At 44.6% G+C, this 18,424-nt stretch overlaps 1 protein-coding gene across 1 annotated transcript; it reads left to right on the forward strand.

Annotated features, from left to right (window-relative positions):
* Positions 1-1,073: 1,073 nt before the first annotated feature.
* Positions 1,074-17,751, forward strand: Qdpr (quinoid dihydropteridine reductase). Its single transcript, XM_021664398.2, has 7 exons — positions 1,074-1,295; positions 3,619-3,711; positions 7,003-7,099; positions 7,950-8,090; positions 12,362-12,470; positions 14,599-14,682; positions 17,146-17,751. The coding sequence occupies exons 1-7, from the start codon at positions 1,200-1,202 to the stop codon at positions 17,249-17,251; spliced, it is 726 nt and encodes a 241-aa protein (XP_021520073.1). The 5' UTR covers positions 1,074-1,199; the 3' UTR covers positions 17,252-17,751.
* Positions 17,752-18,424: the final 673 nt, after the last annotated feature.

Consider the following 18,424-nt stretch of genomic DNA (forward strand, 5'->3'; position numbering starts at 1 on the left):
TAATTAACCTGTGAGTGGTGGGTGACACTAGGGTCTGCTGCTGACAGCTGTCACCATGAGGTGGGTCTCCAACACAGACCTAGGATAGCCCTTCTTTCCATGCAGCCAATGAAGTGTAAGCAGAGGCCTACAACTGAACATCGCTAAGTTTGTGCCCTCACCAGACCAAAGCCTGTTGTACTATATACTAATACTATTTTAAAAGCAGTAATAACACTCCTTCATAGTCTTGGTTTTAAAGGCACTAATTCTAGGAATTTTAACACTTAAACTACAGAGCACTACAAATTTTTACTACTATTTTTTTTTGGCAGATTTTCACTTTCAAACGTGTCCCCAGATAGGCAATTGTCTTCGATTTTGAAAAATGGAACAGACCTCTGAGTTTCAGTAAATTTTAATAACCAGTACTGATAAGACTAATGCTGATAGCCACAAACTGCTCTGCTCCATGTACCTTTCATGCTCTTTTCTCCAACTCTAGAGGCAGAAACTCTTATTTACATTTCGTAAGTGAGGAAATTGAGGCACAGAACAATTGAAGAAGTTGCTTAGGCCACACAGCTATTAGACAACGGGGTCAGGCAAAGTGTATCCTCTTATTTGGAAGCTAAAATATTTTAGGTGGCCTGGACAATTACGTCCATCAACTTGAGCCAGGCAGCCTCTGTCCTTTTGCTCCTGGCTGGGGCGTGGCGCTCCCTAAAAGACAGCTGCCTGAGGGCGGAACTTTGCTGCTGTGCACACTACAGGGCCCAACGGAGAGCTTGCTGCGCGCCTATTGGCCAGGTGCGGGGGCGGAGCGGGTGGACGAGCACAGTTTAGAGCGCACCCCTAGGAAGCTACGCTCCTATTGGCTTGCGGCGGGGAAGATGGGCGGGGCGAAGTAGAAAACGCGTGCTGTAGCTGCTGAGCGCCTACTGGCTCACGGGAGGGAGGCGTGGTTTAATGCCGCTCAGCCTTAGGGCGGGGCACAGTCGAGCTCACGCGCTCCAGCTCCCACGCTCTTATTGGTCGAAGCGGAGGGCGTGGCTATGAGAGGTCTCTGTCTCCGCCCCGGGGCAGAGCCTCGGGGGCGGGGCACAGGTAGGGGGCGGGCGTTCTGGCCAACCTTCCTGAGTTCCGCGTTGGTTTAGCGGAGAGCAAAGGAGGGCGTTTGGGCTTCGCGTTCAGCACGGCGGGAGCCTGTAGGGAGCAGGATGGCGGCTTCGGGCGAGGCACGCCGGGTGCTGGTGTACGGCGGCAGGGGCGCTCTGGGCTCGCGCTGCGTACAGGCCTTCCGGGCGCGCAACTGGGTAATGCTGCGGGACAGCCGCTGCCAGCGGCAGGCACTTGGCGTGGATGGTTCGGGTCGGGGAGCAGGCATCGGGGACTGCCGGCCCTGTGCACCCGAGACTAGGCAACACGCGTTTGCACCAGTCTCCTCTGGGCCGCAGGTGCCCGGCCTTTGCCCTGAATGGAGCGTGGGGTGTAAGTACTCCCTAGGGCTCCTCCAGGCCCAGAAGGTCCGGCGTGACTCGGGCGGGAAGAGAAGCGGTGTGAGAGATTTGGGAGAGGAAAAGGCAGAAGACTGGGAGACTCTGCACTAAGTTACTAGCCTAGTGACCTTGAATTGATTACCTAATGCCCGCTAGCCTCAGTTCCTTCAAAAATAAAATGACGATAATGTTCCTATTTACTTTTGGGCCAGTCGTGATGAATAAGTGAGATAATAGGTAAAAGCCGTTTAAATGTCAACTGTTACCGACACTTTAGCTAATTATTACCCTTGTTGCTTTAGCCCTGTTGGAACTGGCAGTCAAAGGCTCAGCCCCGCAGCTGCTGACATCTTTACTTAGTACACGGTATTTCAAATAGTGTGCCTAGTCAGGTGTCCAATTCCGGAGGGTGGCAAATGGGTGCATAGCTGATCTTGGCCCCTGCCTTTTAGTAGGGATCAGCATGGCTCAGCATAGGAGTCAGCCCTGTGGTTTAATGCACCTTCCTGTGAGACTACAGGGACAGACACAGGATTTTGTTTTGACTTAAGCGTGGTAGAAGAATAATTCCACTACCTGTTAGAACATTGGAAGACCGGGATGTCTTCCACGATCTGCAAAGATGTAGAGTGGAGACAAAAGCAGCATGAGGTGTGTCTGCCTCTACTGGGCCCTGTACTCGTACACATCAGCTCTCCCTGACTCTAACTTCATTGGTCCTCCTGTGCCGGTTGTCTTTTATTGTCACATCGGCAAGCTAGAGTTACTCTGGAAGAGGCAGCATCGATTGATGAATTGCTCAGATCAATCTGCCTGTGGCCATGTCTGTGAGAGTTAGACTTGGTGGATGGTTGATGTGGGAGGACTTGGCCAATTATGGGTGTCACTATGCCTAGGAGGCAGCTGAGCATGAACCAGGTGCCATCCAGTAAACATTGTTCTTCTTTGGCTTCTGCATTGAGTCTGATGTGCTAATTTGCCCCTAATTCTGTTTCCCTTTCTTTCCCCGATCCCTAGACAGGGTTGGGGCGCAGCTGACTTTGTGTCAGTGTTATTCCCCATGGTTTGTGGTACACAAGTAATGAGTGTTGAATGATGCTGTAATTGCCCTAAAGGTAGATACTGACATCTGGGCTTTTCAGTCTGAAGGACCTGGAGGTTTCTGAAGAAAAGTTCAGTGATGGCAGGAGTGAACATGCTCCATCTCATTTTGTTCTTACTAACCCTGTTAATTATTCACCTGCTTTCTACGGTGAAGGTGATTGCCACTTTGTGGCAGAGGCAGCATTAATTCCTGAATTGGACATCCACACTGCATGCCCATCTGTCTCTCCTGCAGAGCAGGGGTCTTCTATAGGACAGCTGGATGTCCATGTGTCTCTGTGAATTACGAAGAGTTTTATATTTTGAGATGGTTTTATACAATGAAAGAATAACGCGTAACATGCATAGTTTGAATTTCAGCATCTGCCATTTTCTGGATGACTCATTCTTTCCCTTCCACTCCGTGTTGTTTGTAGCTGTGCTAGCTCCTGTGTTAGCAGGTTTAAGGATTTGTGGCAGAGATCACAGAGTGACCTCTGGTGTCTCTAGCTTCATGTGGGGTTTGTTTTGAGAGTGCAGCAGGGAAGGGACTGTGTTTGGAGCACTCTGAGCTGTGATGAAGTGTGAGGGAAGGTGGACCAACTGCAGGCGGTCCCTGAAGGATGTCTGGGAGATCAGTTATTTCCTTTCTCTAGTGGGTTTTTGTTTACATGTTAAGTACCCAAAAATCTGAAAAGCTTCTAAATCTTAAGCTTTTTAAGGGCTGTATTTATTATGCCCCGGATAGGAAGTTTAATGCCAGGAAACCTGTTAGTGTTCAAGGCTATTAAAAGTACTGTGTAAAATTACTTTTAGACTTCGAGTAAACAATGTATAGGAAACATGTCAAGTTTGTGTTTAGACTTTAGTCCCATCCCCAAGGTGAGTATGTGCAAATATTTGAGACTGAATCCCAAGTTGCAAACTGGAAATATTTCTGGTCCCATGCATTTCAGTTTGAGCCTGGCCACTTTCTCGATGCTCCCATTTCTAGGTGTGGCTCTTTAGAGAACTAACAGCTCACTGACTCTTCCCAAAATTGTTTTTCTTGCTCCAGTGGGTCGCCAGCATCGACGTGGTGGAGAACGAAGAGGCCAGTGCCAGTGTCGTTGTTAAAATGTCAGACTCATTTACAGAGCAGGCTGACCAGGTAACTCTAAAAGAGCCCTCGTGGTGACAGGAGAGGCCCAGAGGGGGTTTCCCTGGCTGTGCTCTTTGTCTGCCAATTCTGAAATCCTCTAGAGGAAAACTTAGAAAAGGTGAAAAACAAAAGTAAAAACAAAGGTGAATTCGAGGATTCAGTTCTTACTGGCTTATTATGCCAAGATTCCTTGTCTTTATGCATGCTGTGTATTACTGCTTTTGCATGTCTTATGTTTTATATTTGTTGTTGTTTTTAAAAAGTGTTCTTTAAGTACTTTGTCTCACTTAAACACTTTGCTGATCTATAATATTTTATTTTGTTGGTTGGCTGTGGCTTTCTTAGTTTCTCTATTGTATACTTGAGGGTTTTTTTTCTTAAATTAATTTTTTTCCTTTACTATTTAACAAGAACAGAGTGGTTAAGCATCTTTGTAGGTCTGATATATTTTGAAAAGTGAAGTTACCCTGGTTCAATGCATAAATACTAACAGGACATATTATTTTCAGTTATGAAATTATGTGCAAATTGTAAAACAGGAAAAATAATAAAACTCTAGAAATAATAAATAAAGGTAAGATCACCTTTCCTCCAAGATACTGCTACTCCTTAGAAGGAATGCCATTGCCAATTTGATGGATGTCTTAGATGTTCTTTAGCAGTCCTGCCTCTGGAACAGCCCTTCTGACATGGTGCCTGGAAGACTCAGGCCAGTGCTCCCACCCTCATTCCCAAGGAAATAACCACTCCCTTCTCTGTTTTCAGAACTACTGGATGGGCAAGCAAGTGGGTCATTTCATAGTGGGTTTCACTAGGTTTTATCCAGTAAGTGACAGTCTGAGAAGGTAGTTAGTGCTACAGATAGGACAAGAATTTCCCCACACAAACTCAGTCTGTAAGTAGGTCTGCTTTGTTGTAAACGCACCTTCTCTGGTGGTCTCAGCACTGGCTGAGGTTTCACGTTCCTTGACCATTTTAAATCCCAAATGTGGGAAAGATGCGCAGGAAGATCTCAGTCTTTGCCTAAGGTCACACAGATAGGAGAGTGACATGCTGAGGTTTGAGCCTGGGCAGTGGACTTTATGGTTGTGCTCTTACCTAATGAGCCAAACTGCCTGAAAGCAAAATAGCATCCTGTGGGAAAAGCAATAAAAGCTAAACTCCTGAGAAGAGCAATGCCTGGTCTTGGGGAGCCATAGTCCTTCCAGGTGTGGTTTCTGCTTTCAATGTCTTCTCAGTTCTTATTTAATATAAGTTCTGTTGTCAATGTGGGCTTATCTACTTATTATCACTATTGCTATTGTCCTTATCAGAGAGAAGGAAGAAAAGGAGGTAAATGACTGACTGAGAATGTTAATGTAGGCGCACATGCCATAATTGATGTATGGAGACCGGAGGGTAACTTTGGTAGTCAGTTCTTGCCTTCTACCACTGTATACAGGGGTCTAACTCGGCTAACAGGAAGCACTTTTATTTGCTAAGCCATTGTGTTAGCCACTATATAGGTTTTGGAATGTCAAATTATCCACACTTGAGACTTGCTGATCGAATGTATCAGCAGGGCAAAATGCCTTATTATAATCTTAGCTTTTCAAATCTCTACTTCCTTTCATCCCATTGTGAATTTCTCGGCCAACTACATGATACTTGATTTTGAATTTTGAGGCACCAGAAAAGGAAATTTAATCCTAACACATGGGAAATTGGTCTCCTGGTCAAGAAATTCATCCAGGGACAAGAGATGCAGAAGCAAGATGAGAATTGAATCTCTAGAAGACTCTTGTGCAAAAAGCAAGATATTAGAGGCTAGAATGTGGAATTGCCTTACCTTATTGAAAGAATGAAGCAGGTGTTAAAGAGAGGGTTCATAGTTGTGGTGCTTCTAGAAGAGTAGGTCAGGTGGCATGGGTTCTGTGCCCATCCAGATGATACAACCTCAGGCAGTCAGGTTCTTGCTAGAGAGACTTGGCTTCTGAAAGAAGGGAGGGGCCTCTAGGATTGTCCAGGGCCACAGGAAGGTCAACAAATAATGTGCTAGATTAAATAAAAGGTACAGGATTCTAGACTCTACATAAAAGGGAAGCACTAGGTATGGAGTACAGGAAAAGCTTGATCTTCACTGGCCAGGTGTTCCCTTTGAAGGAACAACTTGAGTCTTCAGAAAAGCAGGAATGGTTCAATGGAGGTGTTGCTGGAGAGACATTGGGTCTTGAGAGTTTTCCAAAGATGGAGCATATTGAACACAATGACTGCAGACATTGCAGCGAATAAGAGCCACAGTGGCTGGCTGGCCAGTATGGCCTGTCTGTCAGATTGCCCTTTTAACACATAATAATGAGAGTGAGTGGATACATTGTACTTGTACTCAGCACAAACTAGCATTTTGCTGTTGACTTTTTTTTTTCTCTTGTGTTTCTTAATGATATTTCTTTGTTGAAGTGGTTTTTGTTTTGGGTGGGGTAGGGCGAGTGGAATGGACCTTTCTCAGATCATGAGTCTATGATTCCTGAGGAAAATCTGGAAAGGCGCATACCAGAACTTCACCTGTTTGTCATGAGGTTCAGCAGGGAGTCATATGGAGGAAGAGAGGGGTGGGATTAGAGGGAAAGGAGCCCCACAGGAGACCAACAAAACTAAAAGATCTGAGCCCAGAGGGTACTGCAGAGACTGATGTACCAAAGGAGGACCATGCATGGAGAGGACCTAGACCCCCTGCTCAGAGATGGCCGATTGGAAGCTCAGTCTCCATGTGGATTTCTGAGTGAGGGGATCAGGGGCTGTCTCTAGCATCAACTCAGTTGACTGCTCTCTGATCATTCACCCCTGATGATGCAGTCTTGCTAGGCCATGGAGGAAGAGGATCCAAGCAGTCCTGATAAGACTTAACAAGCTATGGGCAGATGGCAATAGTGGAGAACTCCCCCTTTCAGTGGACTAGGGGAAGAGGGAGGGAGGGTGGAACTGGGTGAGTTGAGGGAGGGGCTTTCAATTGGGATATTTAATGAATAAATTGTGAAGAAAAATTTAAAAAATTAAAAACCTTTTTTTCTCTTTATTATTTGATTCCAGGAAGTGTTTATGTCCCTGCTTCTTACAATGTTTATGCAGTGGCAGTATTTTATGAAAGTCATATTGAAGGTTGTTGGCTTTACTATCCAAAATGTGCAGACCTTCTTCAATCTAATTTCCTGAGCCAATTGTGGGGTTTGTAAACTGGCTGAAAAAGAATAGAAAGAGAAAACAAAAATCCATTTCAGCTCACCTTCCAGTTTGTGCATCTTTGTGGCTCTTTTGTTTAAGGTCACTGCTGAGGTCGGAAAACTCCTAGGTGACCAGAAGGTGGACGCAATTCTCTGTGTGGCTGGAGGATGGGCTGGGGGCAATGCCAAATCCAAGTGTGAGTCCTTTTCCAAGTTAATTATTGCTTCTGCTCTACTCTTTGTCTAGCTGTCATGGCTCTGGTATAGCTGAAGCCCCAGGCCCATTGGTTTTCTGTTTGTCTCTTAGGATACTTTCCACAGCCCTGTCTCTTCGTTTGATTTGTGATGATAGAAGTGGGTAATTTGTAGGGATTGAACTACTCACAGTTCTGCAGGCTGGGAAGTTCAGAGGCCAAGTTTGGTGTTTAGTGATGGTGTTCTTCCAGCATTATACCATGGTGTAAGGTGGGAGGTCAAGATAGCCTGAGAGCTAGGGCTGGGGAGACTGACAGTGTGACACGTGTAACTACCTGTACCTTCTGAGTCTCTGGCAGGGCTAGAGGGCTAACACAGCTGTGAAACAGTTGCTGTTTCAGCCCTCTTTTACAGATTTTTAAAGGCTCTCATTAACTTTATCCATGAAAATGTAACTCTGTAAAAACTCTCTTTATGGCTGTAGGGTGATTGTTTCATGGATTTTTATTGTGTGTAGATGCCAGAATAGGGATAGGAGCTCCTATTATAAATCTAATGGCCTTCCTGAAAGTAAAATCATTTTGAAGCCATGACAGTCTGGTGAGTCTGCTGACCCCAGATTCATTTGCTAAAATTTATTTGGCTACAAATTTGGCAGTTAGCAGGTGAGAAAGCCAAGACTCTGGAGACCTGTGGCCTGTATTGAATTTGTGCCTCTGACCATTGAGCCCTGTGCTGCTCTTATTAGACCCCGGTAGACTGTCAGGGCCTGGAGGGCTCCCTGTCGTGCGGGCCAGTGTGAGTGTCTTCTCTGGAAATGATGAGCATTTTTTTTTTTGTCCCTTTCCCCAGCACTCTTTAAAAACTGTGACCTGATGTGGAAGCAAAGTATATGGACATCCACCATCTCCAGCCACTTGGCTACAAAGCACCTGAAGGAAGGAGGTCTCTTGACTCTGGCTGGAGCCAAAGCTGCCTTGGATGGGACTCCTGGTAAGCCTTCATTTTTCCACATGTGCAGTGTGATTCTCCCACTGTAGCTATTGGATACATCTTATGTCGAGGAGGTGCAGATCCCTTAGCACCCTAAGGGGCCTTCCCATTGGGTGGATTGACTGCAGTCTTAATCTTATCCCCAGGAAGGATCCTGGCAGATGGATTCTTGACCCTGATTCTCTGACTAAATTTCTGCCACAGTTTCTTTAATTGTAAAACGGTGACAATATGACCTAACTTAAGAGCAACCACAGAGTTGTTGACACGTAGATAGTGTCTGTCACATGGCAGGTCTTACTCTATCCATACCAAATATCAAATATGATTATATATACTTTCCACTTCACACATTTTGTTGAATCCTGGTATACCTTTTCATTGTTACCTTTTCAGTTTGTTGCTTAGGAAAACAAAATTTAGAGAGTTAAATAAATTGCCTACAATTATTTACTATGTAGTTAATATATTTTGAATCAAACCCCTTATCATTTCTAAATTGTGTGCTATTTTCATTCTACCACGAAGACCCTTTCTTTTGCATTTCTTATTCCCTGTATTTGTTTGCTGGGGCTCCCATGCCTTGGCTTGCTCAACCAACAGACATGTTCCCTAACAATTCAGGAGGTGAGATATACAAGACCAGGATGTTGGTAGGTAGGTTTTGAGGCCTTACTCACTGGCTTGCATCCTGAGTGATCATCCTTAGAAGCACTTGGTCATTCCAGATGAGGGCTGCACCCTCACTTTAACTTAATTACCACTGTGAAGACCCTGTCTCTAAGTACAGTAACTTTCTAAATTAGAGGGGGTTAGGACAGCATACAAATTTGGGTGACAGGGTACATTTTAACTCATACATTTTAAGTCATTCCTTTAGGGCCAAGGCTAAAGGGCTTTAAGTAGGGGACACAGAGGGGTGGGCAGTAAGTCTCATCTGTACTACCTGGGTTTAAAGTGTATAGTTTTAAAAATCTAAGCGGTAGAGAATTGGAGCACCTTCTCAGTTTTAATGTAACTCACTGAACCACGAGTCTCTTGCTAATTAGTAATTTCTTGCTGCTCATTGCATTTCACAGCGCATAAGAGCTAGCAGGTCTATGGCTGTTGCAGTAATTAAAGCTGTGTAAATGTTAGATGTCTGTCTGGTTGAAAGCTGGTTTTTATTAAAGGTGACATAGGGCAGAGGCACCAGAAAGTAAATAAAGAAATGAGTAATAGATTGACATTTAAAAGACAAAAGCCCAGGACTGAAAGACTAATTTTTCTAAAGGACAAAGCAGGCTCCCGTTTCCTTTGGTTTATAAGTACAGATGGTTCCACATTATAGTTCATCTTAATGATCCTTCTGCTCCGCAGCCATTCTGGGCTGTGATTGGAAGCCACTCTTGGACTGTATGATCGTGTTATAATTTGCAAGAAAGCATTCATCATAATTGTATGCACTTTTTTATATTTTGCAAATGATTTCATACCTGTGTTGTTCTGTTGACTTAAGCTGGTTGCTGGTTTGCTCATTTCTTTCCTCCCAAAGCTTCCTAGCCCATACAATGTTGGAGTGGAAAGTTAGAGAGCTCCCTGTCCTTTGCTGAGTTTGTTGTATTTTAAACCATCGACTTCCTACCCTCTGATTAGACAGAGAAGCTGAGGATGGTGAAATATGCTTCCAAGGAACTTCCTGAGACCTTGACCCTCTTTGACAATCAGTGCTGTTGCTGAAGCTGGTCAGTGATTGGTTCCTGGACTGGTCTGTCTGGATGTGGGGTGCTTCTTTAGCTATTGCATTTGCAGGCCATCAGTGACAATAGCATCCCTGACCTCAGTCAGCAGAGCCTCAGTGAGTTGTAGGAGAGGAAGCTTAAGGGAGCCTGTGTGCTTGTGTCAAGAAGTGCTCAAAAGGGATGCCCTGAACATTACAGTTTTTTATGCATAGTATACCTTGGTAAATTGATTTTTAAAGTGTGAGATTTTAGGCATTCTGTAAGTATGCCTGATATTTTTTTGACTCACCAGAGGTACTTAGAAAATAGGAAAATGATTGTCCCTTGATTACAGGTGAAAAAAGCCTTTATGATTCTAGGTGGCTTGTGTGAGACTACCTGGCTGGGAAGTGAGGCCTGAGCTGGCAGATGGCAGGTTGATCTGAATGGTATAGTGACTGTTGACTGTGTGTTGAGGGCCGGCCACAGCAGCAGGGAGCAGGAAGCCTGTGCCGCTAAATTACTAGCTAAGCAAATGCTCTGGGTGAGTCAACTGGAGAAAACGAGAGGAGAGAAGATTCTGTCCCTGAAAACAGTCTGTGGAGGGACTGATGTGATCAGGGGCTCACAGAACTTCAGAGAGAAGGTGGATGGCAATGTACTGTTTGTATTTGTGTGCGTTTGTTAGCCTGTTTTAGCCAGTGCATGTAGGAAACATTCACATGGTGCTGAAAGACATACACTTAACAGGGAGGCTGGCACCTGCTCTACTGCCGATCCCTGCAGTACGCCCCAGGTACAGTCAATTGTCGACTTCAGTCATCCTTTGCAAGCATCTGTATGTGTTCCTTTTGTGCATCCACTTCACACCTCTGTTTTCATTCACACACTTTTATATTAGACACAGTGTTTTTAAGACAGGGTTTCATCTTGTGTATGCAGTCTGGAATGGACTTGAACTCACATTTCAATTGCTGGGATGACAGGTGTGTGCCACCATGACCACCACATTCATATAAATAAAAAAAAATATCTTGAGGGCTGGAGAAATGAGCTATGTGGGCAAAGGCACTTGCCACCAAGACTGATAACCTGAATTTGATCCTCAGGACTCTCATGATGGAAGGAGAGGAACATTTTCCACAAGCTGTCATCTGATTTCCATACATGTGCTATGCTGAGAGCACACGTGCACAGTCTCTCTCTTACACACACTAAAACAAACAAACAAACAAACAAACAAATTCCTTTCTCTGAGGCTGGGCATGGTGACTCATGTTAGTAATTCATAGGCAGAGGTAGGATTGCTACAAGTTTGTGGTCAAGCCTACTCTCCATAGCTGGTTCTTATCTAGCCAGGACTACATGATGAGACCCTGTTTTAAAAAACAAACAGCAGTTGGAGAGATGGCTCAGCAGTTAACAGCACATGATACTCTTGCAGAGGACCTAAGTTGGGTTCCCAGTTCTCACACCAGGCAGCTCACAACCACCTGTAACTCGGCTCCATGGGAACTGAGGCCCTGGGCTTCCAGAGCTCACTGCACTCACATGTAGTGATGGCTGGTGGCCAGGAGGGCTGCTGATGCTCCTTGAATCACAGAGCCGAGGAACCAGTGTGTGCCCTTAGTCTTGACTTTTAACCTGGATCCTGGTTTTTACCCTTGGAGTCAGTGAGCTGCCTTGCATTTCTTCATGTGCCTAGCACTGAATCTGGGGATTCCTGGCCAGAGGAGGCTCAGTGCTATATGAAGGATAAGTGGGGGTTTGGTGCCTGGAAGCAAACAATCCCTTTTGAGCACCAGCCTTTATAGGCAGCAGGATGATGATGGTGATGAGCATGAAGATTATATACAGAAATAATGTCATGGTCAGAGCTGTGACAGGCAGCCATGTCAGAATATAGTCTGTTGCTCTGTATGTTTGGAATGCCCCAATGGACAGTAGATTCCTGCTCCACAGTGAAAATGACTGTGCTGGTGAGGATACTGTGAGTGGTGCTGAATAGGAGGGAGCGTGTGGGAAAGCACCTTCCTCTATGTTGCGGGGCAGGCCCTTAGTCAAGCCTGCCCTTGCAAAGCCAGGCCCTCCTCAGCTCAGCAGTCCTTGCACCACCTGCACCCTCTGTGACCTTCCTGGCTTTTTCCAGGTCAATTTCCTCTTTGGTCCTCATTGGAGCCCTGGTCATGGGTTGAGGTGTGAGTTGCCACTTTTGTGTATGCATGGATGACCAAGGCTAGAGACTCTGTGACCATTGCAGTCATCAGAAAAGCAGGCGTGAGACTGTGAGACCGTGAGACCTTTCGTACTTCTCCGTGCCATCTGAGGAAGAGGAATGGCTAGTGGCACCAGTGTCCTTTAAAAACATGCATTTTTGGAAACTGTCAAGAGGCCACACTCCTGCCCACCTGTCCCATCACCTTTCTCTGCTGTTATTTTGGTAGGGCTAGTGAGGGTACCCTGCTAGTGAGGATGCTGGACAGAGCTATGGCCTAAGTTTTAAGGGAACAGTGAGGCTGAGGAGATAGCATCTAACATCATTGTAACCAACGGTTTTCTTCACTTTCCCAGGGATGATCGGCTATGGCATGGCCAAGGGCGCTGTCCATCAGCTCTGCCAGAGCCTTGCAGGGAAGAACAGTGGCATGCCACCCGGGTCAGCTGCCATTGCTGTGCTCCCGTAAGTGTGTGGGAGTTCTTATTACTCCTTGCCCACTGCTGAGTGTTGACGTTTTTTTTTAATGCAAATTGAATAAATTTTAATAAATGATAATAACAGAAAAGGAAAAATATAAAAAATACAATACCACAGTAAAATTTTAAAAAAATAGCAGAAGCTCAACCATTATATATATACATATATATAATTTAAAGGTTATTACATTATAGAAACATAAAATATGTATGTCTAAAAATTTACATTTTATATAAAATGTCATATATATAAAAGATGCTCAATCATACGAAAAGGAAATTTGCTCAACTATGTCCATAGCAGCTCCATTCCAGATTCCAGCCAGAATCTGGAAACAACCCAGAAGTCCCTCAACTGAAGAATGAATACAGAATGCAATGGAATACTCAGCTATTAAAAACAAGGAACTCATGAAATTTGCAGTCAAATGGCTGGTATTAGAGAAGATCATTACATCTGAGTGAGGTAATCCAGAAGCAGAAAGGCACACATGGCATATACTCATGTATAAGTGGATATTAGCCATATAACACAGGCTAACCATAGTAAAATCTACAGACCTAAAGAAGCTTAACGGCAAGGAAGACCTTAGGGAAGATGCTCAATTCTCATTCAGAAGGTAAAACAGAAAGACACCTGAAGCCTCAGAAGAGAAAAAAAATAGGATGGGAGCCTAAGCAGAGACTCTCAGCCAAACTCTAGACAGAGCTCAGGGAGTCTTATGGAAGAAAAGGGATATAGAAAGACCCAGAGAGGAGAGGAGCCCCACAGAAAGACCAACAAAGCCTACGTTTTTGAGATCTCTTTTTATCAGGGCTTTGAGTGTTTGTTACCAAAGGCCCTTAAGCTCCTATTGTAGTGTATTCTCTGCTACTGTACAAGATACTTAGGCTGGGTATTGTAAGCCACAGAAGTGAACTGAGTGAGCACAGTTGTGTAGGCCGGAAAGTCCAAGTTGAGGATACCAGCAGGGTTGGTTTCTGGTGAGAACCTGTTCCTTGATAATGCCTTCTCTGTTCTCTGAGGGGCTCTCTCAGGCCCTTCTGCAAGCATCCCAGTTTATCTACAGGACCACACCCTGGCCTGATTATCTCTTAAGGACCATACTTTTGTTACACTGCAGGCTAGGTTTCAGCCTAAGAATCTGGGCAGGGAGGCCCATTAAGCTCATGGCAGTATTTCAGGGTTTTGATAATCTGTCTTGAGGGATGAAGGGTCTGTCTGTTTTGCCGCTTTTGTATTTTCTTCTCTTCCCCACTCTTTTAAAGCCTACACAGTTTATTTTACATCGTATAGTGCTGTTTTCACATTGCTATACAGTCAGTGTGCCTGTGAGTGCGTGTGTGTGTTCAGGCATGGGCAGCAGTGTGGGGAGGTTATGTAGGAGATTATGGGAATGCATGGGGACATTTCTAACTGACCAGAAAGCAAATCCCCTGTCAGCTGTCTCAGGCAGACACTGCTGCCTTGGACATGACATGTTCTTTCTCAGTGGAAGAATTCTAGTGCCAACTGGCTTCTTGCTTCCTGTCCTATAAACGGTCCCTGGGGCAACTCAGAGACTGGCTCGCTTTCCAGTTCTTCACTTGAGAGGTTTTATGACCAAGGTGTCCATGGCTGTCCTGACTGATGTCCGAAGGTTTTGTGCCAGTTCTGTATTCTCTTCCCGAAAGCCCTAAGTTTCTTGGAAGGCAGCCATGTACTTAAAAATAATATTTTTACAATTTTGATATTTTGAGGAATGTTATTTACATAAATCCTTAGAAATGACTCTGCCATACTTCAGAGAGTACATGGGGACTTAATAAAGCAGTTACTTTTGATGCAGGCTGTATTTGACATAAAGATAAAATGTGACTCTCCCCATTTTGTTCTTGTCTGCCTCACGTGTGAGTCACAAAGAGCCTTATTGGATTCCTCTCAAATGTGATTTTTGTTACTGTGGACAGCTTGTTGGTCTCTGATTATCTTGTCTGATCTCTCCATGTAAATGTCACGCTTAGTACCAGAGGCTCCCAGTGTTGATGCTGTGTTTGTCTTTTCATGGTCAAGAACCAGACTCCTGTTATTACAAAGACGATGCACAAATGACACACTTATCTCTATACTGCAGGGTTACCCTGGATACTCCAATGAACAGGAAATCAATGCCAGAGGCAGACTTCAGCTCCTGGACACCCTTAGAGTTCCTGGTTGAGTGAGTATCACAGGAGAGGCATGACTAAGCAGCCTCTAATCTTTGTTCCTTGCCATTTGGGGACTCTCAGTGATCCTGGATGAGGTTCTGGGGCTCTGAGGGCCTGAGGTAGCTGGACTTGGAGAAGTGTGGAGGGGTTAATAGCCCTGAGAGGAGTCCTGACTCCTTTTCTTATCTCTTTCTGACCAAAGTGAGCATATTTGTAAATTGCCCTAGGACACAGATTGTTGCCTGTGTAAGGAGGGTCCATGATGATTGCAGAGAATGAAACATGGTGATGTGTGTTAAGTATTTGGCAGTGTGTCTGACCCAGAGCAAGTGTTCATTAACCCCTGTCTCCAGGGTACCACTGGTAACGTATCCAGGAGCAACTCTGAGGCAGGAAGATAGGAGGACCTGCCAGTCATATGTCTCAGTCATTGCTGAGCCACAGGTGTATGGTCTTAGTTTACAAAATCCTAGTCAACTGTGAATGAACCTGGAAACAGTTTGAAAGCTCACTGGACAAGGAGGTGGTCTTACTTTTTGGTGTTTCCTTTATCTCAGTTCCTTAAAGCTTTCTTTAGTAAGTCTGGGTTTACTGGGCACTTACCATAGCTAGGTGCTGCCTTCATATGGGAAGCCTAGGTCACTGTTCCTACAGGAGATGGCCTTCCCTATGGTGCCAGGGTCATAGCTGCTTTCATGGCTGCACTGGGTGTTTGCGATTCTGACCTACTGTTAGAACTCATTTAAATTGAATGTAGAGAATTTATATATGTTTGGAACAAGTACCCACATAGTGCTAGTTAGGTGCTAAGCACTGTTCTAAACATTTTGTATTATTTGTGTGTGCACATACGTGCCTGTGGGCATGTGCACGCCTGCTAATCTTATGGTAAGCTGGGAGTCACACTTTAGCGCTTGATTGAAAAGAGAAGTTGAGAAGACACCTTGCTTTGGCTTGTGATTGCTTTTACATTTCTCTTTAAAGGCCAATATTTCTACAATGCTTGAGTGACATATTAACCTAGAATCTAGACTCTGGACCCAACACTGAGGCTCCTGGGCCTGAATTCATGCCCAGTTACATACAAGGGCTGCCAGGCACCCTTTGCTCCATCATTCATTTTACCCACTTGAAACTCACTTGAACAAATTATTTTCTTTATCACCCATGGTATGCATGCCTTCTCTCTCTTCCATTCCACACTGCTGGGGAGGCCTAAGGCAAGACAGACATGTGTGATGAATATAGAAACCTGAAACTTCCAAATGGCATTTCTGACTCTCAGAGACACCCAGCTCAACCCTAGCCCCAGAGATGGGGCCATGACCAGTGAGAGTATTTCAGGATGTTTTAGCAGTGCTTTGGATTTTGAGTCCATACACTTTTCCAAGCTTGTACAATGTCTAGAGAAGAAGCCTGAGTGTCTGACAGCTGACTATCAAATCTAGTCTACAGGGTTGCACATTGGAATCACAGAGTGTTTCAAGAGCCAAGCACTTTTCCTTTTAGAGGTCTGAAATCCTAGCAGTGGATCTTCAGGTGGATGTTGCTCAGAAGTAAATGCTTCACTGTTAGAAACTGTCATCTGCTTGTTGCTGTTTCTTGCAGAAGTTTTGGGTCTTTTTTTTTTTTCCTGATTTTTAAACTTTATAAACAGGGTCTTCCTTCTGTTCTAGGAAGGCTTGGTGTCCTGTCTCCACACAGAACTGGTTTTTTTAAATCCCAATCTATTTTACTATAACAGCATGCTTTTTATGTTTCGCTTTGGATGCCCCACACACTTTTGCTAAAATTGAAGGATGGGTTTGCATTCTTTTTAAACTCGAGAAGGAATAAAGCATCAGATGGCTTTCCTTATCTGTGTGTTCTCATGTGCTACTTCAGCCAACTTCACATCAAAAACATTGATAGACATGCTTCTATGCTGTGTATGTGGAGACTTTCCCCTTGTCATTATTCCCTAACGACAGTACAGTTTTAGCAGCTGTTTATTACGTAGCATGTGTGTTAGATGAGATGCTGTTAATAATATGGAGGTAATTTGGGGAGTATCTGGGAGATTGTGTGTGGGTTATATGCAGATAGCATGCCCTCTTATTTAAAGGGTCTAACTGACCTTTGGGTATGCCAAAGTCCTCAGCAATCTGGGAACCTGTAGGTACTCAGGGTCACGTGTATGGTGCATATGTCTGTCTCTCACAGTTAATCGTCTAAAATTTGTTACAGTCATACTGCTGTGCTGTGAAACATTTTGACCATTTAGGAAAAGGCAAAGGTGAAAGCTAAGATTACATTAATTCCGAGTCAGGCACTGAGCGTAGGGGACCTGTCTATATGTCCCTGAATCCTTAGTGGCTTTCTCATAGCTCCTCCTGGAAACCGCCCTTCACACCTGAGGCCACTAGTATTATTATTAATATTAGCATATGCCCAGAGTTTGCTTTAAGAATGAAAAATATCTCTTTTTATTCTAGAACCTTCCATGACTGGATCACTGGGAACAAACGGCCAAACTCAGGAAGCCTAATCCAGGTGGTAACTACAGAAGGGAAGACAGAGCTTACGCCAGCGTATTTTTAAGCCTCGTCTCAGTGCCTGGGAGGGCCCTCCTGAAACATCACTAATGTGGCCCCGTGTTTTCTGTATTCTGTTTGTGGTACCGATAACCAGTCCCATTTGTGTCTTACATAGCGTTTCCTATGCTGTCCAGGGATGGCGAGGTGTCTATGGGGAATGAGCAGAGGCTCGTAGTTCTCACTGTTAGTGCTGAGGGCCCAGGAAGGTGTGTGGGCAGGATGCATCATGGCATCCTGGATTGCTTTGGAGACCCCTCTGATAGTCCTCTTATTTTTTGCCATTTGGGGCACTTTGAAGTCCAACTTGCTTTTTAATTCCATGTTGGTGCCATGTAGTTTTTGTGGCCTGAAGTTGAACTGCCTTGAAAATTCTTTTGTGATATAGGCAAAACCCAGTGGACTCTGTCATGGCATCCTTTTGTGTCCCAGCCTAGGCTAAGTGTGCAGGAGAACCACTTGTGAGTGTTTGTCGTGTTTTCCCTAATAAACACACTTCATGTCTTGTATTGTCTTTTTCATTCAAGTCCCGACTTACACACAGTGGTCCTAGGTGAGTGGAAGCATAAGGTATGGAGTCTTCTCTCCCAGTGTCTTAAAAGAGGGTAGAGTCGACCTGAGATGAGTATTTTCCACATGGCAACACTGGCTCCAGCCTGTCATGTGCACATGACTTAAGGGTGGGATGGCTCCATGAGATCAGACCCTTCTGGTTAAGGACTTGGGATGTAATCCAGTCTGATTAATACACAGATGGGGAAACTGAGGCCCATATAGATGATTAGCATCATCATTGCCAGGAGGACTTGCATAAGCTGCATAAGCTCAGAATTCCATCACCAGATCATCAGCAATTATTAAGGCTTTTAGTTTGCTTTCTCTTTTTGTGAAATGAGATCCTACCAGCCATTTTAAGGCAAGGGCTTCAGCATTTAGGATACAACTCTGGTGTACAGCCATCACCTCTAGTTCCAAAGAATTTTCATAGGCAAGGTCAAATCTAGGGCTCTTAAGCAGTTTTCAATGCCCCACTCTCTCTGGCTCTTGGTCAGCACCTGTCTTCATTTAGTTCAGTGGATCATTCTGCCTTGGGTAGTCATAAAGAGGCAGTCATAACATCTGACATTTTCACATGGCATGGTCTCCTTACTCTCCCTCTCTAAACCATGTATGAGTACAG

Source organism: Meriones unguiculatus, chromosome 12 (genome assembly GCF_030254825.1).
Source record: "Meriones unguiculatus strain TT.TT164.6M chromosome 12, Bangor_MerUng_6.1, whole genome shotgun sequence".
Taxonomy (NCBI): Eukaryota; Metazoa; Chordata; class Mammalia; order Rodentia; family Muridae; genus Meriones; species Meriones unguiculatus.

Excerpts from the sequence above, each read along its gene's own strand:
- Qdpr (XM_021664398.2), top strand. The coding sequence starts at position 1,200 with ATGGCGGCTTCGGGCGAGGCACGCCGGGTGCTGGTGTACGGCGGCAGG. Across the intron at positions 12,471-14,598 it reads GCTGCCATTGCTGTGCTCCC|GGTTACCCTGGATACTCCAA; the intron begins GTAAGTGTGTGG and ends TCTATACTGCAG. Across the intron at positions 14,683-17,145 it reads CCCTTAGAGTTCCTGGTTGA|AACCTTCCATGACTGGATCA; the intron begins GTGAGTATCACA and ends TTTTTATTCTAG.